We start from the raw sequence: 23,937 nt of genomic DNA on the forward strand, positions 1-23,937 counted from the left end.
CAGTGGTGTGTTCGTTTCTGCTTTATAACAAATGTCCATCGACAGATGAATGGATAAAGAAGATGTGGCACATATATACCATGGAATATTATTACTCAGCCATAAAAAGAAACGAAATTGAGTTATTTGTAGTGAGGTGGATGGACCTAGAGTCTGTCGTACAGATTGAAGTCAGTCAGAAAGAGAAAAACAAATGCCGTATGCTAACACACATATGTGGAATCTAAAAAAAAAAAAAAATGGTTCTGAAGAACCTAGGGGCAGGATAGGAATAATGACGCAGATGTAGAGAATGGACTTGAGGACACAGGGAGGGGGGAAGGATAAGCTGGAACAAAATATACAATATTCTTTACTATAAGTCGACAGAGCCAACTGGTTCTCACAAAGCACCTTTACTAATATTTGCCCAACCTTTGTATCCGTAGACACCGCAAGGTTCCAAATGACGAACAAGTATAGTTCCGACATGAATGATGATTGATATTATTTTGTCAGGGATGTGAACAACTTCTTTGCTGAATCAGATAATAGTTTTCAAATACTGGAAGAGTATTTTCTCAGTTTTTTGTGCCATTCACAATGTAATGGCTATAGACAAACACATTTTCAAGTCTGATCTATATTATTAACGTTTTCTCCATGAGTTTCTTAAGTCTAGACAAGAAAACAATTATTCAAGCTCTGATTTATAACAGTTGCTGATTTCTCTGGTGTGAGTACTCCTGGCTGATCTCAAGCGCCCAATGTGACATGGAGTTGGGAAGTACTACCGGACAGATATAATAGACGTAAATAACCTTGGGAGAATAAATAATAGTAAAATGTAGTGAAATAACTAGGAAATGATAACTTCTGAGTATTTATTACCTTTGGGGAATATAATTTGTTTAATTGTAAGTTTATATAATTAAAAAAAAATAACTATGGGTAACAACCAGCTCACAACATTTCTGAAAATTTGAGAGTTGGCTCTCGTGAATCGGTGCAGGTCAGCTAAAGTGCCTAGTGGAGAGGAGGCCCCCCTTCTCCTGGCCTCCGTATCCAGCGCCCACCCTGGAGCCCCAGTGACCTCTGCAGCCCCACCTCCTCTCAAGGGCTTCCTTCTTTTTCCTAGATGTCAAAAGCAGAAACTCCCCGAGGTCAAACCTGAAATTCCGCTTTGATAAGCTCAGCCATGCCAGCTCCAGTGCGGTGAGGATCTAGGGGTGTGAGGGTAGCAGGGGGAGCCTCCCACCTCCCATGTTCCAGCCTCGGCCATCCTTCCTGGGGGTGGAGGAAGAGGGCGCCTCACACCTCACATGGGGGGAGGTGGGGAGAAGCCCTGGTCAGATCTGGGGGTGCCGTTGGTTCCCGCACGGTGCAGGCATCAGCCTGGGGCTCGCCAGCCACCTTGGCCATGCTTCCTGTGTTAGAGCCACACCCTTGGACACAGGCAGGTTCCAGTTAGGAACTGTTGTTCCTGGGGTCTCATGTCCCTTCCTGGGCTCTCCAGAGAGCTGAGCACTGAATATACAGAAGCTGTAGTTGGTGGGGATTATGTTGTCTAGTTATTTAAAACTCTCATACGGATTTTTCTTGAAACAGGGTCACTAATGTGAAAGAGGAGTCCTTCGCTTGTCAAAGGTGGGTCAGGTGTTAGTCCTGCTGTGGCCACAAGGGAGGGTGTGTTACTAAGATCGGGGCACTTGTGGCCTGATAATGTGAGAATGGCCAGAGAGATCCTGACCACCGGGTGGGCTAGTCACCTCTTCCCTGGAGCCTCTATGATGGGGCCCAGCTCTAGATGGGGAAGAGGGCAGATGGTCTCGGGTGCCGATGGGAAGGTTTGCCTGATAGGCTTGGGGCAGACTCGCTGAGTGGGTCTACCTTCCCCACAGGAGCTTGTTCCAGCAGGCAGAGGGCAGCAGCCCAGAGCCCTCCTTCCTCACTTGGCCCCCTTGCCTCCCTGTTACGGCAGCCTTTCCCTCCTTGTGTCTTTGGCCAGGGCTCTGGGCTGAGATGTGTCCTCCTTGTGCGTCCAGAGATGCTCTGGTCCCCTAAATATTGTGCGGGATGAGCCCAGGGAGGACCCTGCTCCCAGCCCCCAGCCAGGGGTGCGTGAGGTTTACAGCAGAGCAGGGCATGGGTCCAGCACTCCACCACCAAGGCCTGGCCTCCTGCTAGGGCACTTACTAGAGACCCTTCTGACTTCCCAGCCCTCTCCCTGCCATGGGGCTCCCAGGGGTGTGAGTCACATTTGGAACCAAGGGGAGGGGCACAGCTGAGCCCATATTATGTAACCCTGATCTATGTAAATGGGAATGTTGACACTCACTCCGACTCCCATCATGTACTTCAGATGTCTGGTTCACCAAAGCAATGTTTCTGCCCAACTTCTCGGGCTGTAGAAAGTCTGCACCCTTGTATTTGGCAGCCTCCCATCCTAAGAATATGTAGCCATGGGCACATATGTCTCCTCTCTTCCTTTACCTACTATTTGGTCATCATCTCCCTTCTCCTTGTTTTTTCCAGGGAAGCCCGATTCTGTCTTGGAGAAGGCTCCTATTCCAGCAGTTTGGGGGTGCCGTCCACTACTCTGAGCGTCACAGGCCTGCTTCTCCACTGGCCACCTGCCCACCAGACCAGCTGTCTGTCCCAGTGTCCTGACCTGGCCACAGCCCTGCCCATCCCTGCCAGCGCCTCCCCCTGTCTGGACAAGGCCTCTTTCCTCCAGGCCCCCCTGCTCCTGACCGCCTGATGTGATGTGTGTCTGGGTCATTTGTCATCTTGTTTTGTCTGCAGGGGAGCGAGTTGGGCAAGGGGGGATCTGGGTACCAGTCAGAGTCCAGAGAAGTAGAGAGAGTGGTGAGGTGGGCAGCACCGTGTCCTGGACATGGCAGGAAGGAGGCTGTAGCCACAGCAAATGCATTTAATGGTGGCGGAGGGACCATTTTTCCAGGAACCCAGATTTGTAGCCATCCTCGAAGGTGTCCTGATAGAAGTCGGTTCTGCCGCTCCCACATGTCTGGAGCTCCCAAACATCTATTTCCTTCTGTGCTGGGAGTTTCTTATCCATCTGCTGACATCAGGCCCAGGTTGCCTCTGTCCCTGCTGCCTGTGTATCTTGAGCCACGAGGCCGGTTGAAGCTGAGACCCGGCTGCGGGTAAGCGGGGGCGGGCGCCGGGTTCTTCCTGGACGTCCTCATTTCCCACAGGCTCCTGATGTGGTGGCGGTGGGAGAAGCCATCAGTCTTTCCCTTGAAGGGGTGGGCAACGGGAGTGGGAAGGCATTCAGGAAGAGCCAGCAGCAAGTCCTGGGCACTTGGCCGAGGAAAACCTCAGGGCCCAGGGCTAGGCCGGGATCCCGGTCTCTGCTGGTGGTGGAGGTTCGTGGGAGATGTAGAGAGTTACTTCAGCCCACCCACTTAGGCGGGAGCCTGAGAGAGGGGTAGGTGGGCCCCCTAAGAAACAGACCTGAGAAGTGGCCTCTACCCTCTGTTTGCTAATGGGGGTGCTCTGGGCAGGATCTGAAATGTGAGGGACAACTGGTCAGGTTGGTTGGGCCATGTGTGGGTGTAGATCTTAGGTGTGGGAAGGGGTGGTGTCCTTCTGCAGTTTATGTGCCTGGCCTCTGCGGGGGGCCCAGTGCTCTGGGGGGCTCTCTCCAGCTACCAAGCCCTTTGGTCCTAGCAGGGCTTGATCCCTCCACCCCCCCATCCCTAAGTCCTTCTCTTCCCCTCTCCTGCCACAAGGAGTCCGTAGGCATTTGCCACATCGGTGGGATTCCTGCAACCTGGGTCCCAGGTGGGTGCAGTTCAGGCACTGCCTGTGACTGGGCTGAGCCAGCTTGCTCTCTAAGAAGTGGCCCCTCCTCCCTTCTCACCCATCTGAGTCTGCAGTGCGGCAGGTCATTTCTGCTGACTGGCCGTGGTGGGGTTTAAGGCGACGTATCCTCCAAGTTAAACAGAGTCTGAAGAGCAGACCCTTGCGGTGCTACAGCTCCAAGCGTGTATGGGACCTTAGTGACTCGGGGCTGCCAGGGTGACACGGGCTGGGCACCTGCTTTACTGAGCAGAGGACAAGGATTTCCAACCAAATGCTTTATTTGCATTGGGATCTGGGCCTATTCCCAAGGCAAGACATAGAAATGTTACGCTTGTTTTTGACTGATGTGACCATTTCCCTGTTGTTTTTGCTTTTAGAGCAAAACCTTGATCCTTCATCCCCGACTCACGTGGACTTTGTGGGATCCTATTTACAGGCTGGGTGGACCTCTTCCCTCATGCTAGAAATGTGTTTGCTTAAAGTACTAGTCCGGTAAGATTTATTCTAGTTAGAAGGTCAACAAATGTCTGTTTAGCTTTTATTAAAAATCCCTGTAGCGGCACCACTGCTAGGCCTGCAGATTCTGGAGGCGTTCTGTTGGCTGGGTTTCTGAAGGAACTTGAAAGGTCAAACTGCATTTCTTTAAAAACTGTTCCAGGTTCTGGCTCGCTTCTCTGGGTAGCTGGTATTTACAGCTGCCTGGTGGTTGTGCTGTGCTGTGTTTGTCGTGGTCTGGGGGTCCTCTGGGGTTTTCAGGTTGTCTCCATTCTGTCCGACTTGAGAACCTTACAGCCACCTTCCCCCACTGCTCTGGTTGCTCTCCCTGCAGGCCCCACCTCTTGGGAGGGCTTTGCCCCCTGCCTCTGAGCCAGTGGCCAGGATGGCTGGGTGTGTCCAGAGAAACTGAGAGGCGCAGGTTGGGCCCCCTAAGAAACAGACCTGAGAAGTGGCCTCTACCCTCTGTTTGCTAATGGGGATGCTCTGGGCAGGATCTGAAATGTCCCTCCCTCTGGGTCCTGCCTCACCACATCTAGAAAGTTCATTCTGGTCGTTCTGGCTTCCAGACCAGCCCCCGTGAAGTCCCAGGGCTGAGAGGCAGGGGGAGAACAAGGACAGGCCGGTCTCCCTTTGCCCCTCTGGACCATGGGACAGGCAGCTTGCGTTCCTGGAGGCTGCTTTTCCATCCCCCTCTTGCATCTGCTTTGCTCCAAAATGTCTTTCCTTTTATTGCCCCATCCAGTCTTGGGGCTCCAGGGTTGCTCAAGGCCTCATCAGACCTTGTGACTAGACTCATCTTGATGGCGCTCTTGCTGGTATTTGAGGTGTTTCCTCATAGGAGAAGTGTTTCCTGGACGTAGCTCTGGCTCTGGGACCTGCCTGACTCACGGAAGAAACTATACTTTTCAGGCTCTGTCGGGCATCCATGTGCCTCTGCTGAGTTGATGCTTAAAAAACAGATGCAGAAAGAGCTAGAGAGAGAAGGTCTCAGCTAGAGTTTCTGTCTATGCTAATGAATGGAAATGGTGTTTTGTGAAAAATATTCGGTGGTTCAGCCTCGTCAGCTTCATCTCCATGTCCAAGCCTTCCAGGCCCCTTCTCAGCATCTAATCCAACCATGTCACCTTCCAGATGGGAAACTTCAGCTCCAGTGAAGGGAAGACAACTTGCTTGAGGTCACATAGCCAGCTGGTGACAAAGCTGGGATGAGACACCACAAGCAGGGCCCTTTCTTTGGCACCACCTATGGGGTTGGTGGAACAAGTGACTGCATTTACTGCATTTGGAGAAAGCCAGTGAGCGGGTGCCTCGGCACTGGCTGGGAGGTGCCAGCAGCCAGCGGTGCTGGTGGGCCTCAGTCTCTATTCTTTTCATCAGGAGGGACGTTCCCTGGGATTTTTTTAGGGAGAGCCGTGCGGTTTTGGCTGCGGCTTGGGCAAAGAAAACAAAGAGGGAAAGAGATTCCCAGGGACTGTTCCTCGGTGACATCAGTTCTTCAACCCTTGTGGTGACATCAGTTCTTCAACCCTTGTCTGTGATGGGAGTGGAGACCAGGGGAGAGATGCAGTTAACCAAACCTCGCTTTCCCATTTTTAAGTTAAGGAGAAAAGTGGTAAAAGAAAAAACTCTTTGACTCTCCCTGATCCTTAAACAAAGGTGGTCAGTAAAAACCTAGGCTCAAGGGCCAAGAGCCGGTTTCATGTTCCTACCCTAACTGTTTAAGGTGCCAACTCAAACACTACCTTCATTCAACTCTGAGTCAACAGAGACAGGTCTGTTGCGGGGGAATGATCAGGGTTCAAGTAGATCTTATGGCTACCCGTGGCCAGCAGGGACTCCACAGTTCCTCCCCCAGACACCAGGTACCCCTCTCTCAGAGGCAGGGTGAGTCAGCAGTTCGCCAGGGCTGTCCCTGCAGCCTGGGGGCCCGGCTGGGACATTTTGCCAGCCTCTGATGGCTGTTTTGCCACCAGCTCCTTACCCACTGCCATCCCACAGCTCCCTCCTTTCAGCTTTGGGAGAAAGGAGACAACCCCCACTCAGGCCAAGGACAGAAGAGCCCTGCCTAGTGAGAGACTCTTGGGGGCAGGGGCACTGCCCTGTGCCTTATCAACCCCAGGGGGAGGCTGTTTGGCTGGAAGACTGGAATTTAAATGCCATCGTTTCTGCTTTTGTGACATTTCTGCTTGGAAGTGTCAGTCGCCCCTTCCCGCTCCTTAGCATGTGTGCCAGCTCTCCCCTGCCCCGGGCATTGTCTTTCCACACTCCAGCCTGGGTAGTGCTGTTGTTTAAGTGTGAAGAGATTCCTCTGTGTGCTAGAACCTGCAAAGTGTAGCTTGGAAATGATGATCTGTGTGATGATGACTTTTCTGTCTTTCCTCTTCGAGAGGAGGTGATTCATAGACCCCCCCGACTGCGTATGTAATGTAAATAGTGTACATTTAATTTATTGCTATGGTAGCACATTGTATTTGTTAATGTATAAAACAAATTCTAAAAGGTTGACAAATGTATATTTTGTTGCTTAAATGTGTCTTTGCAGAAATTGACAATAAATAGGATATTTTGTGTCCATCAGAGTTCAGACTTCTTTGCTTGGGATCCCAGGCCTGAGCATCGCCTTTCAGGTCACCAGAGGTTGAGTCCATTTTCCCATGGGCTGCATCTGGCCTGTAGATGTGTTTATCAAGAATCCTCCCCGCTCTGACCACCCACCCCCCCGCCCCCGCAGTCTTCATCCTCGATATCCAATGAAGTTGCCCTCGCCTCACCCTTGATAGCTAACCAAGTTCCTGTCAATAATTTTCCATCCAATTCCTCACCCTGCCATGGGCTAGAAATCCCCATTTGTGCCTGTTGTACTTGGAGTTGAGTTCAATCTCTCTCCTCTCTCACAGTAACCTCAAATAAAGTCTTCCTTGCCTTTTGAACTCTGGGGCAATTTTTCTTTGACAGGTATCTAACCTCCTCCCCTGCCCCAGCCCCTCTTTCTCATCTACAGGTCCACACCAGTGTTGGATGGGGGAAGAGGGAGGCAGAAGACAGGAATAAGACATTTATTAGGCAAAAGGCCTGTGAAAAAAAATGGGGAGGGAGCTGAAGAGCTGTCAGACTGCGATGCAGGTTTGACCCCGAGTGAAGGGGAGATGGGAAGAAGCAAGGTGGGGTGGAGGCATCTTTTGATGTCAGTTCATTTCTAAGAAAATTCTAAGCAAGATGATTGCGGAGTCCCCTAGCCAAAGTCACTCCCCAGAGGAGTCCTGCGTATCACAAGAATGAGTCTAAAATCACTACCCCTGCCACACCCAGGCACTGGGTGGGAGGAAGCCTGTGGGAAGTCTGGCTTTGGTGCCAACCATGGAACACAGCGATGGCTCTCAGAATGCAGCAGCTGGGACCGTTGGTCAATGATGCCCCCTGCAGCTGGAGACTGGAGAGGCACATTCTTGTGGTCACCATATAAACTCGCCCCAGTTTTGGCTGGTTACAATTTCCCCTTATTTGTGGATAGGGCCACCTTAGCACAGGGGATGGTTATAGCCTCCTTTCTCTTGGTTCTCTCTGCCTCTGTGTCTGATATAAATCCTCCGTTGGTTCCTTGTGCTTGGCAGGCATTCAAATGCTGCTGTTTCGTCATAAAGCCCAGGATGAGAGAAATCTACGTGCAGCCTTTGCTTAATGGTGTAAGAATTTCAAGCTCTGCTACCTCCTTGGTGTCCACTCAACTCTCAGCTTGGTCCCTTATCCTCACCACCCACGCAGGTACCAATGTCTGCTGTTCTGTGCCATATCCTAGCACTCTTTCTCTTCATTCAGCATTTACCTTCTCCTTTCTCCAGACCCTAGCAGTGACAGGTGGTCTTGGCAATGTTAAGACAATCACCGTGCTTTGACTCATTGGAGGATATGTTTGTAGGACCCTCAATCTTGTAGGAATAGAGAGGGACAAGCCAAATGCTCTCCTTTCATGGAGCCAGTCCCCCCGCCCCCACCTTATATCGCCTGGGGAATGAAGTGGGGTGTTGGTTTTATTGCTGGTTCTAATGAAATGGTACCTCTCTGCAAGCCCGCAGGGGCTCCATGGCTGGCTCCAGCGATCCAATGGTTCTCTGAATTTGCAGTGTGGACTTGGTGGGTCACTGCTATGGCTGATTCAAGCATCTGCCCTCAAACATTTAATGGTACCCCTGTGCTGCCATGGCAGACGCTGTTTATGGGAACCAGAGTGAAGTTCCAGAGAGAAACTCTGAGACGTAGTTATGACACCTAAGGGCAGTGATCCTCCACAGGGTACCCCCAGTCTCCATTTCTTCAGGCAGAGATAATACCTGTTGGGAGGATCAGGGTGTGGAAAAACCTTGTAGAAGCTCATCCCCACTTCAGACCAGCTCCCTCTACTCTCAGAACAGAAAATTGCTCTCATCTGGGGATGGCTTCTTAGGCATTTTTGCTTTAGGGTTCATAAAAGTCATCTGGAGAGACTGTTAAGATGCAGATTTCAGGCAGCATTCCAGAGGTTAGAATTCGATTGGGCTGGGTGGGTCCCAGGAATCTGCATTTTTAATGAGCACATGAAGAATTCTGATGCAGTCTTTCACTTCGGGAACCATGGATCCAGTCTGTAGTCTCTATATATGTCCCTCTCCTATTACAATAGTCTCAGGCCCAGTGAGAAAGGGATAGGGAACAGTGAAGGTGTGAGGGGTTTGAGAGGTGCCAGTCCCCCACCTAAGGGGATTGTCATTATCATTATCACAAATGTGGGAGAAATGTCTGTCCCAGCAAGACACAAACTCTTACAGGAAAATGAAAGGGAATCACTAGAGAGAACAGAATAGAGAAAGATAAATGAAACATGAAACTTGTAAGGAAAAGCTTAACATGAAAATGCATCATGGCTGCATGAGTGACCAGGGCACCTTGTAATAAGAAACACTGGGAGAAAAGATGAGGTCACGCATGAAGCAGAGAGAAGGAATTTGGTGAAAAGAAAAAAAAAAAAAATCAGATCCTAAGAATTAAAAATTAAAATACAGCTAGAGCCTCTTTCTCCCATCCAATACACATTATCAGATGAGAGATGTGATGTGAGACTTCAGAAACCCACTAGCAATCTAGGAACAAAACAGCTGCTGGAAAGGGCTGAAGACAGCACCCCTGGGTGACGTGTTCCCGGTCACTAAGGATGTTAGAGGCAAAGTAATCTAGTAACTTCAGTAGGTAAACAAAAGGATGTGGCTGATGAATGGACTCCATCAAGGGGGATAATAACACGAAACAGCCCGTATGAAAGAACGAGCAGAAACAAGCTGCCACATAAATGGCTCCACACGAAGACATACGGATGATTAGACAGACATAAGTGAGACTGTGTTACAGAAAAATGCAGACACTTTATGAGATAGACTGTGGAAAACGTGCTTGAATTATTAGATCGGATGAATTTTACGAATCACCTAAAAGACATTATATTAACATTTTTTTAAAATATAAGAGTAAGAGGGAAGTCTTCATAGCCTTGCTCTAAAATATCGGTAGGTTTTACAAGAACTTATCACTGATAAGGAATCTGAGGAAAAATCCAGGGAAAACAGACAACAGAGCCCAGATGAAATCCAGCTATGCCACTTAGTATAACAGTGAATGTAACGGAAAGGGATTTTAACTTGTTTAATTATAGAATTTTCTTTTTTTTTTTTGGCTGCACCGCGTGGCTTGCGGGATCTTAGCTCCCCGACCAGGGATCTAACCCAGGCCCATGGCAATGACAGCACCAAGTCATAACCACTGGACGGCTAGGGAATTCACTAGAATTTTCTACTAAGGAAGAGCGTTTCCAAAATCTAGAAAGGATAAATTTCCAGCAGATACTAAGAACTGGAATCTAGTACAAGGATTCAGCAATGATAAAATTATGATCTAAGATTTTAATTCAGTGACTCATGAATGCTAGCCCGTGTTGACTAGGATGACTCTGCGGGGCGTGAAGCCAGTTCAAACTAGTTTAAGCGGAACTTAAACTGGTTCAGCTTAACTAGATGGATGGTAGTTCCGAGCCACCTGCCTTTCTCCTCAGAGAGCTCTGTGTCTCTGGGTGAGCTGGAGGGCTGGGTATTGGCATGTCCTCATGGAGGGCCGTCTTTCTGTTTGACGCACACACTGATCACAAAGCATTTCTGTCGTGTTAGCGCTATCTGTGGAAGGAGGAGGACTCAGCCTCCGGCATTTCACCTCAGAGAGAGCTGTCTCCCCGTCTGAATAAGAGAGCTGGACATTTGTCTTTTCTTCACAGAGCTCTTTCTTCTGTCCGAAGAACGTGGCCGGCCATTTGGGATTTCTCCTCGTAAACAGGTGTCTCCTTTCTAAGGTGGAGTGTTGGCAATCTGGCATTTCTCCTCAGAGTGTGGTCTCTCTTTCTGAGGTGGAGAACCGGCCATCGGGTACTTTTTGTCACAGAGTTTTGTCTCTCTGTCTGAAAAAGGCAGATGGCCATCAGGAATTTCGCCTCCCAGTGCGCTGTGTTTGTTTGAAGAAGAAGCCTGGCTCTCCAGCACTTCACCTCCTAGAGACCGTCTCTGACTGGATGGTAGGTCAGAGTTTCCTGTTTTTCTCCTCAGAGAGCTCTCTTTCTCTGTATGAGCCGAGCGCTAGCCTTCGGGCATTTCTCCTCAGAGTGTGTTGTTTCTGTCTGAGTTGGAGACCCCGCTGTCAGGCACTTCTCATCTCAGAGCTCTTTCTCTGTCAGGAAAAGTGAACTGCTTGCCCCGAATGTCTCCTCACAGGGCGCTGTGTCTGACTGAAATGAGGTCAGAGTCCGCGCCATTCTTTTTCCAGCGCACTCTTTTTTGGTCCGAGGTGGAGCCCAGGTAGCTTGCATTTCTCTCCCTCCAGCGCTGTCTCTCTGTCGGAGGTGGAGTTCTCACCACTCAGACTGTCTCCTCATAGAGCTCTGTCTCTCTGTTAAAAGAGGAGGGTCGACTTCCCGCGATTTCCTTGCACAGGACACCGTCTCTGTGTCGGAGGAGGAGGCCAGCGCTTTGCCGTTTCTCCTCCTAGCCAGCTGTCTCTCTGGAAAAGAGTGCCTGCTGGCCACCCAGCATTTCTCCTCACAGGGGGTTTTCTCTCTGTCTGAAAGAGGGAGCCGGCCGGCCAGCATTTCTCTTCATAGAGCGCCCTCTCTGTCTTAAAAGGAGGGCCGACACTCGGGCATATCACCTCACAGAGCACTGTTTCTCTTTCTGAAATAGAAGGCTGGCGTTTGTCATTTCTCCTCATCGTGCTCTGTAAAGCAACAATACTCCAATAAAAATTAAAAAATAAAAAAATAAAGTGGGTCAACCCTTCGGCACTGCTCCTCATGGAGCTCTGTCACTGTGGAGGCCAAGAAGGCCTGGGCATCCGGCATAATCTCCTCAGGAAGCTCTCTCCCTCTCTCTCTTTCAAGTGGAGTGCCGGCCACCTGGCATTTCTCCTCATAGTGCGCTGTGTTTATTTCTAGGTGCTGGGCTGTCCGTGGGGGCATTTCTCTTCCTGGAGGGCTGTCTTTCTGGTTCTTCTGCGTGCGCTCGGCAAGCTCTCAGGCCTCTCTCGGCAAAGCCTTGGAGCGTAGGCGCATGCGTCGGCTCCAGGTTCGGCTTCCGCGGGACCTGGCGCAGGCGCGGAACACGCAGGGCGGTCAGGCTGTGCTCATCGCGTCCGAGGAGCCGTCCGAGGTGTTCACGCTGCCGAAGATGAGCGCCAAGACCAAGTTCAAGCTGACGGCCCACGAGGGCTGCTGCGTGTGCAAGGTGGCCCTGGCCACGTTTGCCAGCGTGGCCTGCGACGACTACGCCGCGGCCTGCCTGGCCTGCCTCACCAACCTGGGCGACGTCCTAGTTTTCCCGGCACCGGATGCTTGCAGCGCGCACAGCTTCTCCAGTGCCCGGGGCCTGCGGTGCGCGACGGCCAGCAGCACCCAGTGGCCAGTGGCTTCTCCCAGCGACAGCCTCTTCTTGAACTTGCTGGTTCGTCCCCTCCAGAGTTTGCTGTGAAGTCTGAAACTGGCACCCTCTACGTGGAGGGCAAGGAGAGACCGAAGAAAGAGGCAGACCACTCCAGATTGGTAGGTGCAGGTTTAATAAGCAAGGGAACTTACTCCTGAGGTTTATCTTGGGTGGCCGCGAGAGAAGTAGATCTCTGCACCTGCCCGGCGGAACCTTAAAAGTGTATACAGGGGGCTTCCCTGGTGGCGCAGTGGTTGAGAGCCCGCCTGCCGATGCAGGGGACACGGGTTCGTGCCCCGGTCCGGGAAGACCCCACATGCCGCGGAGCGGCTGGGCCCGTGAGCCATGGCCGCTGAGCCTGCGCGTCCGGAGCCTGTGCTCCGCAACGGGAGAGGCCCACGTACCGCAAAAAAAAAAGAAAAAAGTGTATACAGAGGTCCTAACTCGGTTCAGTCACGTACAGCCAGACCTCTCAGCTACACATTACTATCTCAAGGCCGTGTACCTGAGGCAGCTTATAGCAGGGAAGGCAGCAGGAGCGGAGGGTGAGGAACCTCAGATTTCCTTGGTCCAGCTCTTGGGTCTGCCAGTGGTTAGGTCACCTCGGTGGCCTCCTCCATCTCCCCTCTCCTGCCTCCCCCAGTGCCAGGTGGTTTATAGCCTTGTGCCTCCAGTGAAACACTTCCCTGAGAACAGAGGGTGGGTTTCCAGCAAGTTCTGCTGGTGTGGGACCATGGTGACTCCTTTTCTTTTTCCATCGAGTGACCCAAGGCCAACAGGCTCTGGGTCTCAGGCCTAGGGGGAGCCCCTTCCTCAGGCACTAGATCTCTGCCCCAGGGGTGGTGGCTGCTCCTTACTTCTGCTATTCCTGTATTCTTCAGCGTTCTCTTCACTTCCCAGCAGTCAATCCCTCATTACTCCAACCCCGTTATAGTTAATAATTCTTTTTGTTAAACTTTCCTTATTCAGGCTACTATGTGGTTTCTCTCTCCTGATTGGACCCAGATGGACAGACCAGGTTTCTTATTTTCTCTGCTAAAAACCTTTCCATAGCACACAAGCCCACATCACTCTCATTAAAGAGTCAGTCCAGGGCCAGTATTTAGTTCTATTCAGAGTCCCATGAGGGAGAATCTGATTGGCCCAAGAAGGTCAGGTGATAACCTCCTAGTCCAATCAACTAAAGCCAGGGGATTGGGGCATGTGGCCACCACAAAGAGCAGTTAAAGGGTCGTTAGGACCTGGGCAGGTTCCCAGCAGGTGTCTACTACAGAACCCTGTTTATTAAAGATAAATGAGTGTATGGAAACCTGGGACATGCTGATAACCTAAAAGTACCTGGCCATTTAATGAATGTGGAAAAATTAATAATGATGCTGGAGAAATATTGATACTGTACATGTTCTTACTGACCTTTTTCCTACTGCCTTTAAAAAACAGCTTTATTAAGGTATAATTGACAAATAAAAATTGTAGTATATACTTAAGGTATACAACTCAATGTTTTAATATATGTGTATATTGTGAAATGATCACCACAGTCAAGCTAATTAACATTTTTGTGGCCTCACATAGTTACCATTTCCTCCTCCGCCCCCTCCTCTTCCTCCTTCTCCCCCTGCTCTTCCACCACCTCCTCCTTCTCTTCCTTCTTCTTTCTCTCCTTCTTCTTCTTGGTGAGAATACTTAAGATCCACTCTTAGCAAATTTCAAATACACAATACAGCACTGTTAACTATATTACTGTACTGTACCTTAGATCTCCAGAAGTTATTCAAGCTTCGTACCATTTGACAAATATCACCTCATTCACTAACCCTCTCCCTACCATCTGGCAACCACCATTATATCCCTGCTTCTGTGAGTTTGAACATTTTATTTTATTGAAGTATAGTTGATTTACAGTATTTTATTAGTTTCAGGTATACAACGTATTGATTTGATATTTTTGTAGATTATACGCCATATAAAGTTATTATAAAATATTGGCTATATTCCCTGTGCCGTGCAATATATCCTTGTAGCTTATGTATTTTATACATAGTAGTTTATGGCATTTAATCCCCTACCCGTCCCTCTCCCCACTGGTTTGTTCTCTATATCTGTGAGTCTGCTTCTTTTTGTTTCATTCATTCATTTGCTTTATTTTTTTTAGATTCTACATATAAGTGAAAACATACAGTATTTGACTTTCTTTGACTTATTCTACTAAGTGTAATACCTTGCAGGTCCATCCATGTTGTTGCAAATGACAAAATTTCATTCTTTTTTATGGCTGAGTAATATTCCATCATATATATGTGAATATATATATATGTATATCTCATATCTTCTTTATCTATTAATCTGTTGATAAACACTTAAGTTGCTTCCATATCTTGGCTATTGCACATAATGCTGCTATGAACATTGGGGTACATGTATCTCTTTGAATTAGTGTTTTTGTTTTCCTTGGATATACATCCAGGCGTGGAATTGTTGGATATGTTAGTTCTATTTTTAGTTTTTTAAGGAAACTCCAGAGTCTTTTCCATAATGGCTGCACCAATTTACATTCCGACCAACAGTGTGCTAGGGTTTGCTTTTCTCCACATCCTCACCAGCATTTGTTATTTGTAATCTTTTTGATGATAGCCATTCTGAGAGGTGTGAGGTGATATCTCATTGTGGTTTTTATTTGCATCTCTCTGATAATTAGTGATGTTGAGCATCTTTTCAAGTGCCTGTTGGCTATCTTCTTTGGAAAAATGTCTATTCAGGTCTTCTGCCCGTTTTTTAAATGGGCTTTTTTTTAAATTGAGTTGTATGAACTGTGTATATATTTTGGATATTAACCTCTTATCAGTCATAAGATTTGCAAATATTTTCTCCCATTCAGTAGGTTGTCTTTTCATTTTGTCACTGGTTTCCTTTGCTGTGCAAAAGCTTTTAAGTTTAATTAGGTCCCATTTGTTTATTTTTGCTTTTGTTTCCTTTGCCTTAGGAGACAGATCCAAAAAAAATATTGCTATGATTTATGTCAAAGAGTGTTCTGCCTGTGTTTTCTTCTAGGAGTTTTATGGTTTCCGGTCTTTCATTTATGTCTTTAATCCATTTTGAGTTTATTTTTGTATTAGTTGTGAGGAAATGTTTTAATTTCATTCTTTTACATGAATTTGACTATTTTAGATTCCACATGCAAGTGAGATCATGCAGTATTTTTTCTGCGTCTGGCTTATTTCCGTTAGTATAATGTCTTCCAGGTTCATCCATGTTGTTGCAAATGGCAGGATTTCCTTCTTTTTTCAAAAGCCTTAATAATATTGCATTTTATATATATACCACATTCTCTTTATCCATTCATCTATTCATGGCCATTTATTGTGAATAATGCTGTAGTAAACATGGGAGCGCAGATATCTCTTCAATATTCCGATTTCAGTTCCTCTGGTGATATACCCAGAAATGAGATTGCTGGATCATATAGCAGTTCTATTTTTAATTTTTAAGGAAACTTCATACCGTTTTCCATAATGGCTGTATCAGTTTATATTTCCAACAACTGTGGATAAAATTGGACCCTTATTTCACACCACATAAAAAATCAATTCAAGGGCTTCCCTGGTGGCGCAGTGGTTGAGTGTCTGCCTACCGATGCAGGGGACACGGGTTCGTGCCCCGGTCCGGGAAGATCCCACATGCCGCGGAGCGGCTGGGCCCGTGAGCCATGGCCGCTGAGCCTGCGCGTCTGGAGCCTGTGCTCCGCAACGGGAGAGGCCGCAACAGTGAGAGGCCCACGTACCTCAAAAAAAAAAAAAAAAAATCAATTCAAAATGGATTAGACTTAAATGTAACACCTGAAACCTTAAAAACTAATCTAAGAAAACACAGGGAAAAGGCAACAATTATTTTGGATATGACAGTAAAAGCATAGGCAACAGAAGCAAACAAGTGGGATTACATCAAACTAAAAAGCTGCACAGCAAAGGAAACAATCAACACAGCAAACAGGGAACCTATCGAATGGGTTTTGTGAGCCACGTACCTGATATGATGTAATGTCCAAAATGTATAAGGAATTTGTACAACTTAATAGCAGAAACCCAAATAGCCCAATTACAAAATGGGCAAAGGGACCTGAATAAACATTTCTCAGATGAATAGTTACAAATGGCCGATAGGTACAAGAAAAAGTGCTCAACATGATTAATCATCAGGGAAATGCAAATCAAAACCACAGTGACTTGGCACCTCACACCTGTTAGGATGGCTCTTATCATAAAGCAAAAGATTACAAGTGTTGGCAGGAATGTGGAGAACGGGGAACCCTCCCACTGACTTCTAATACTACTACTCTACCCCATTATTTAAATGGTTGTATAGTATTCCATTTTATGTATGTTTGAATGATTATTTAACCAGTCTTTTGCAACTGCAAGCAGTGCTACAAGGAATATTCTTCTACATAAGCCTTTGTGTTTACAGGCAAGTATATCTACAGGATAAATGCCTGAAGTATTATTGTAACAAGGGGAATGTGCATTTTGCATTTTGATCGGTTCTGCCAAGCTGCCCTTAACACAGCCTACATTAATTTACCACTCTACAAGAATGTATGAAACTACCTTATTTCCTTCACTATCAATAAACTTCTATACTTTTGCCTTTCTGATAGGTGAACTATAATATTTTATAGTTTGAATTTACATTTTCCAAAACTCATGAGTGTGATTGAACATCTTCCCTATGTTTAGAAGGTATTTGCATTTCTTTTTCTGTGAATTGTTAATGCCCTTTGTCATTTTCTCTTGGGTTGTTGGTCCTTTTCATTCTGGTTTGATTTTTTAATATTAAGGAAATTAGTCCTTTGGCATTCATGTTGGCAGTGTTCCTTCAGTTTGTTCTCATCTTTTGGCTCCTTTTATGCTGTGCAAAGTTAAAGTTTTTTAAGTTTAGTCAAATTTATCAGTTCTATCAGCTAGGAATATATTCAGCTACAGGAAATAAAAAGCCAACTAACAATGGCTTGAAAAGATGGGAGAATATTTGTTACCTGTGACATGCAGAGAAAAATTAGGGCATCAGTGGAAGACTGCATTGTCTAGAACACAGTGGGTTATTCTGATTCTATCGGATTTATTTTACAACTTTGTAAGTTTTAGATAACTGATAGCAAAACAAAATAATTCTAGTCTATAGACATACAAATGAATTATGCCCAGTAGAGGGATAACTCTCTTCTACTGTCCCCCTCAATGGAAAAACCAGTTTGTTTGTACATTTCAATATTCCTCATCTAAATATGTATCTGTTCTTTGGACTGTAACACCTTGGCAGTGTTAAAATCTTTAACACAAGTTCATTTTTATAATATATGAAAGCCATGATTTTACCTTACTTTGAAAATTATCTTTTAACAAATACGAAGTCTGAAGGTAGGCAGTTTAGGGGCTCAGTGATGCCATCAGGGAACCAGGGTTTCGCCATTTTTTTCTGCCTCACTATCGTTTTTTTAAAAATTAATTAATTTTATTTTTGGCTGCGTTGGGTCTTCGTTGCTGGGCGCGGGCTTTCTCTAGTTGCGGCGAGCAGGGGCTACTCTTTGTTGTGGTGCGCGGGCTTCTCATTGTGGTGGCTTCTCTTGTGGAGCACGGGCTCTAGGCGCGTGGGCTTCAATAGTTGTGGCTCACAGGCTCAGTAGTTGTGGTGCACAGGCTTAGTTGCTCCACGGCATGTGGGATCTTCCCCGACCAGGGATCGAACCCGTGTCCTCTGCATTGGCAGGCGGATTCTTAACCACTGTGCCACCAGGGAAGTCCTGGCAATCACTTTTAACTCCTTAAGCATTTAACCCCCCTGGTTGTTCCTGCCATATTGTTTGATGATATCCTTATATTGATATTTATTGATCAATTTTAGTATATTTAGTGTCTTTCTCTAAGGACAGAATCAAGTAGTTCTCTTAACCCTCCTTCCCTCTTTCATCAGTATTTTCAGTTATCTGAGCAATCAAGGTGTACTAGTCATTATAATGATATAAATTTTGCTCACTATAAAGTAGAATTTCATTTTCTTTCTTATACAGCTTTATGTTTGTCCCCAGAGAGAATAGTTACCTCAGTTGTAACTTACCTACTTTCTCATATACAGTCTCATTGCTTTCTTGAAGTCCTACTGAGTTTACTTTTTTCCTGGCAAAAAGCTTTGTCTTTTTGCTCCAATTTGTCCTGGTTGCTTTCTAGGTTTACCTGTACAACCATTATACAGGGATTTCTGTTTTGCTGCTCTCCTGGGTTAAACCTGTGCTTTTCTGGATCCCATGAACTCCTTGTTCTTGATTTAACCCTTGATTTTGCTGGGGCTGGTACCTCCAGGAGCTTCTTAAGAAAGAATGGAGACAACATTTTTGAGTCCTTTCATATCTGAAAATGTCTCTATTCTGCCTGTACACTAGATTACCATTTTGACTGGAAATTCTGGATTGTAAATATTTATTTCCACAGAAATTTGAAGGCATTACTCCACTGTCTTCTAGCAATCAGAATAACCATTCTGATTCTTGAGCTTTTACAGTTGATTATATTTCTTTTCTTGAAGAGTTTATGATCTTCATATACAATTGATGTGAAATTTCTTTTTTTTTTTTTTGGCTGCGCCATGTGGCACATGGGAACTTAGTTGCCCGACTAGGGATCGAACCTGTGCCCCCTGCATTGGGATCACAGAGTCTTATCCACTGCGCCAGCAAGGAAGTCCCCTACACTATCCTCTTATTGTTATTAATAGTTTCAATTGACTCTTTTTATGTTTCCAAGTATACATTTATCTCCATATAACAAAAATTTTGTCTCCCCTTTTCTGGTGAATGGAATCTTCCTTTCCTCCACAACATCTTTTAAGTCTTTGATGCTAGAATATAGGAAAGCCATAGCCTTCTTTCATTTCTTTCCCTCTTTCTTTCGGTATACCCGTACATAACACATTCTGCACACAAATATATCTTTCTTCCAAATACCATACTGAGTTCTTTAGTTTTTAGTGGATTTTTCAGGTTTTTCAGCTATAAATCATTTTACCTGACATACTGATAGTTTCTTTCTTACTTTTTTCTTTCCAGTTAACTGCCCTGCCCCCTCTAAAGTCTTATAGCTTGGTCAGGCTCTCCAAAACTTTAAATGAAATTGATGAGAGTAGGGGTATTAATATCTATCTCGACTTTAACAGGAATTCTTCTGGTGTATCACACAGTCTGAGATTCATTGTGGTCTTCCGAGTCTTTATTAAATTAAGGTTTCTTTGAATACCTAGTTTACTGAGAATTTTTTAAACTCAGTAATCGATGTTAAATTTATCAGTGCCTTTGTTCGTTTAACGATCTGACTGTTGTCATTGCGCATTGTTTAAAAAAAATGTAATCCTGGACTTAATCTGCTCGTATTTTATTTAGAAATTTCGAATCAAACGCCTTCACAAACGAGAGAGCCCGGGCAGTGGGAGCGGGCGCCTGGTGCTCGTGGGAAAGAATTACTTAGTTTTAAGGAAGAATAAGAGGGTCCGGGACTGTTTGCTCTCCAGTGGACCGGGAGGGTCAACAGGGACATCCTTTCTTCTGAGCTTGGGGAACACTACGAAGGTAGGAAGCAGATTTTAAGTTTCTAATAATGACGCTGAGATCTCTGCCAGACCGCCACTGGATGGCGCGCGCAACCAGCGGAACCAGCGGGCGTCGCTCCGCGGCGTTTGGGGAAGGATAATTAGAGCGCTCCTCCGAGCTTTTCATTAGCTAGTTCTGCAGGAGTCCCGCCTTTCCGGTCTCCTCATTGGCTGTCGGCCCAGGAGGGGTGTGCGTCTTTGGTCAGCCCCTCCTGGGGTCTTGAAAGGGGTGAAGGACCGACCGAAAGGTCCGGATTTACAAGGACCTATCAACCAGGGCCTCCCGTTGGTCAATCAAACAGGAGGCCCTCCCCCGCAAGACTTCCCATTGGCTTCTGCCCCGCGCCTGTCGCTTTGGCTTTGGAGTGGCTGAGGTTCTCCTTAGCACTTTAGCCGGGCTTCCTTGGCGGAGCCGATGCACTTCGGATGGATTTTATCCCTCTTTGGTGCTGTTAGCCTTAGACCCGCGGCACACAGGGATGGACGAGCTTCGGGAGACAGCTGGAACTGGGACGGAGTTAGGGGGCTGATCAGTGCCTCCCTCAGTAGAAAACGGCTGGAGCGGGGGAAGCGATGTCTTTCCTATGGGCTAGAGATCTGGAGTATGGGGTAGAGTCCTGAATGGGGAAGGAGATCATTGTGGGCAGCTCCTACCCTTTCCTGCCAGAGCTGGGAAGGCGTGTTCCTTCACTTGTGTCTATCCCTAATAAACACACTACACTCCAAACTCCATCTCAGCAGCTGCTTCTGGAGAACGCAACCTGTGACACTGCCTTGATGGCATCATCGCTCACCACTCTTAATTATTTCAGACTGCCTAAAACTCTGCATATACCGTGCTGTTTAAAGTTCCTGTGCTTTTATTCATACCATTCCCTTTGCCTGTTTTCCTTCTTACTTTCTTTTTTTATCAACATAATTCCTTCTTCCTGTCCTTCCAGACCCAGCTCAGGGGATATCTCCTCCTTGGCTTCTGTCCCTTGGTTTGGTTTGCCTATCTATGCTCTCCCACCTCCCTGTGTTACAGGATACTACTTACCTGGTGGGTGCAGTATGAGGTGTGTCTTGGACTCTAGAGCAAGAAGGGACCCAGGACTGCCTGACAGGGTGATTGTGGTTCTGCAGTGAGAGCAGCAATAGTGTAACTCCTTTGGGTCAGGTAGCAGTGAGGGGGTTATTTGCCTGCAGGTGGGAGGGACAAAGTATGGAAGGTCAGGTTGGAGACAGAGAAGTGCCCTGAGTTGCTAGTGAAATCTGGGGAAAACAAGGAACACTCATACCCAGAGGAACCAGCTGCTGCAGTCCCTTATCCTGGTAAAAATTCTTATTTAGACCTAACTCTTACTGAAAACAGTGCAGAATGCAGGCCTCCATTTTAACTTCACCCTCACCCAAGCCAGTGATATACAGAGACAAAGGATAGTTAAATAGGGAATCTCAGCTACAAACAGAAGTGCATACATCAGGAATCACCAGCTATTTCAAAAACATAAAATCATGAAAGTGTGATGATGAATAGAGAACTAAACAAAAGGAAGAACTTACACCCAAGGAAATAGACCAAACTGAGGAAGAACAAGACCTCCAGATAATTATGAGTATCTTCAGAGAAATATTGCAGGGTAGCAATCCATGAAACAAGGACAGTTGTGTAAAAGAACCAGTTGGAGTTCTTGCAAATGAAAAATGTAATTGTTAAAATAAAAAAGTTGAATAAATGTTCCAAGTAGCAGAATGTTCAGATCTAACATCTGAAGTGAGGTAAAAGGTCAGCCTGATGATTTTTCCTAAGTCATGGCACATAGGGATAAGGAGATGTGAAATATGAAAGGTTCGAGGGCAGGGAGTTCACTTCCAGCTATGACTTTGGGTCAGAGGGTGGAAACTTCCCAGGTTCCATTCAGGTCTTTTATTTTTCATGCACAGGAAGTCCAGTTCTACTTCCCACTGAGATGAGTCCTCTGACTTCAACTCCTGGCTTGATGGGAGGTAAAATCCCAAACCCCTAAGCTTCCCAGTAGTCCCAGAGGCCACCAGTTCAACTCCTTACTGCTAAGGGTTCACTTTTCCACCTCTGGTATCTGATCATTTTTCCTTCTAGTCTTTCAAAAGACTATTTTTAAATTAAAAATATATCATCCAGATCTTCTTTGTGTTTAGAGAGAAAATACATGTGTTTCCCACATTTTGATCAAACCCAATGACAAATCATACTTTCAGATCATTTAAAAATTAAAAAAATTAGGAATAATTTCAAGCATACACTAGAATATGGTGAATAATTTTAGATGCATATGTACTCTCTACAAAAATTATATTATTTAAAAAAATTATATTATTTTGTTACCTTATTGTGTCACTTCTCTCTCAAAAAAAATTTAAAATGTTATAAATACCACTAAAACACCATCCCAGTTCCTTTCTCAAAGGAACCATTTTCCTGAATTTGATGTGAATCATTTTCATGTATGTTTGTATTTTAGGACAACATATCTCAAACTTTTGGTTTCAGGATACATTTACATTCTTAAAATTTTGAAGACCCCCAAGAGCTTTGGTTTTTGTGATTTGTAAACGTATTTATTAATTAAATAAAAAACCAATAATGTGCCTTTTATATGTTATCATAAGAAGGATTTTATTATTTTTTTTAATAGATCTTTATTGGAGTATAATTGCTTCACAATACTGCATTAGTTTCTGTTGTACAACAAAGTGAACCAGCCATATGCATACATATATCTCCATATCCCCTTCCTCTTGAGCCTCCCTCCTGCCCTCCCTATCCCACCTCTCTAGGTCATTGCAAAGCACTGAGGTGATCTCCCTGTGCTATGCTGCTGCTTCCCACTAGCTATTTTACATTCAGTAGTGTATATATGTCGATGCTATTCTCACTTCACCACAGCTTCCCCCTCCCCGCTCCACCGTGTCCTCAAGTCCATTCTCTATGTCTATGTCTTTATTCCCACCCTGCCACTAGGTTCATCAGTTCCTTTATTTTTTTAAGATTCCATAGATATGCGTTAGCATATGGTATTTGTTTTTCTCTTTCTGACTTACTTCACTCTGTATGGCAGACTCTAGGTCCATCCACTTCACTACAAATAACTCAATTTTGTTCCTTTTTATGGCTGAGTAATATTCCATTGTATATATGTGCCACATCTTCTTTATCCATTCATCTGTTGATGGACACTTAGGTTGCTTCCATGTCCTGGCTATTGTGAATAGAGCTGCAATGAACATTTTGGTACATGACTCTTTTTGAATTCTGGTTTTCTCAGGGTATATGCCCAGTAGTGGGATTGCTGGGTCGTATGGTAGTTCTACTTTTAGTTTTTTAAGGACCCTCCATACTGTTCTCCATAGTGGCTGTATCAATTTACATTCCCACCAACAGTGCAAGAGGGTTCCCTTTTCTCCACACCCTCTCCAGCATTTATTGTTTCTAGATTTTTTGATGATGGCCATTCTGACCGGTGTGAGATGATATCTCATTGTAGTTTTGATTTGCATTTCTCTAATGGTTAATGATGTTGAACATTCTTCCATGAGTTTGTTGGCAGTCTGTATATCTTCTTTGGAGAAATGTCTACTTAGGTCTTCTGCCCATTTTTGGATTGGGTTGTTTTTTTGATATTGAGCTGCATGAGCTGCTTGTAAATTTTGGAGATTAATCCTTTGTCAGTTGCTTCATTTGCAAATATTTTCTCCCATTCTGAGGGTTGTCTTTTCGTCTTGTTTATGGTTTCCTTCAATCATTCTTGAAGTCCAAAAAAGCATTAATCATTTTTAAGACTGCTGAATTTGCCTGCATTAAAATTTTAAATCTCTACTCATCATAGATGAGAAATTTGTAACTTTTTTAAAGTGAAAAGACAGTTACAAATTAAAAGAGATTGGCATCATACAGAGCTATCCTGGAGTATCCAAAATATATCCCAAACTTCTACAATCAATTAAAAACAAATACAAGGGGGCTTCCCTGGTGGCACAGTGGTTGACAGTCCGCCTG

The 23,937-nt window shown here is 45.7% G+C and overlaps 1 protein-coding gene and 1 pseudogene across 7 annotated transcripts in view; both read left to right on the plus strand.

Annotated features, from left to right (window-relative positions):
• RAP1GAP2 (RAP1 GTPase activating protein 2) overlaps positions 1-6,879 on the plus strand; it is a 185,617-nt gene extending 178,738 nt beyond the window's left edge. For all 7 annotated transcript variants that reach the window (XR_003001888.1, XM_024735479.1, XM_024735490.1 and 4 more), the window contains 3 exons: positions 1,118-1,194; positions 1,588-1,626; positions 2,515-6,879. Coding sequence is in view for 6 of the 7 variants with exons in the window: in XM_024735479.1 (XP_024591247.1) it covers positions 1,118-1,194; positions 1,588-1,596 (86 nt within the window). In the remaining variant the exon portion in view is untranslated. The remainder of the gene's footprint in view (positions 1-1,117; positions 1,195-1,587; positions 1,627-2,514) is intronic.
• A 3,156-nt stretch (positions 6,880-10,035) lies between these two features.
• On the plus strand, positions 10,036-12,460 carry LOC112394139 (lethal(2) giant larvae protein homolog 1 pseudogene; annotated as a pseudogene).
• Positions 12,461-23,937: the final 11,477 nt, after the last annotated feature.

The sequence above is a fragment of the Neophocaena asiaeorientalis genome, unplaced genomic scaffold (genome assembly GCF_003031525.2).
Source record: "Neophocaena asiaeorientalis asiaeorientalis breed wild unplaced genomic scaffold, Neophocaena_asiaeorientalis_V1.1 scaffold129, whole genome shotgun sequence".
Taxonomy (NCBI): Eukaryota; Metazoa; Chordata; class Mammalia; order Artiodactyla; family Phocoenidae; genus Neophocaena; species Neophocaena asiaeorientalis.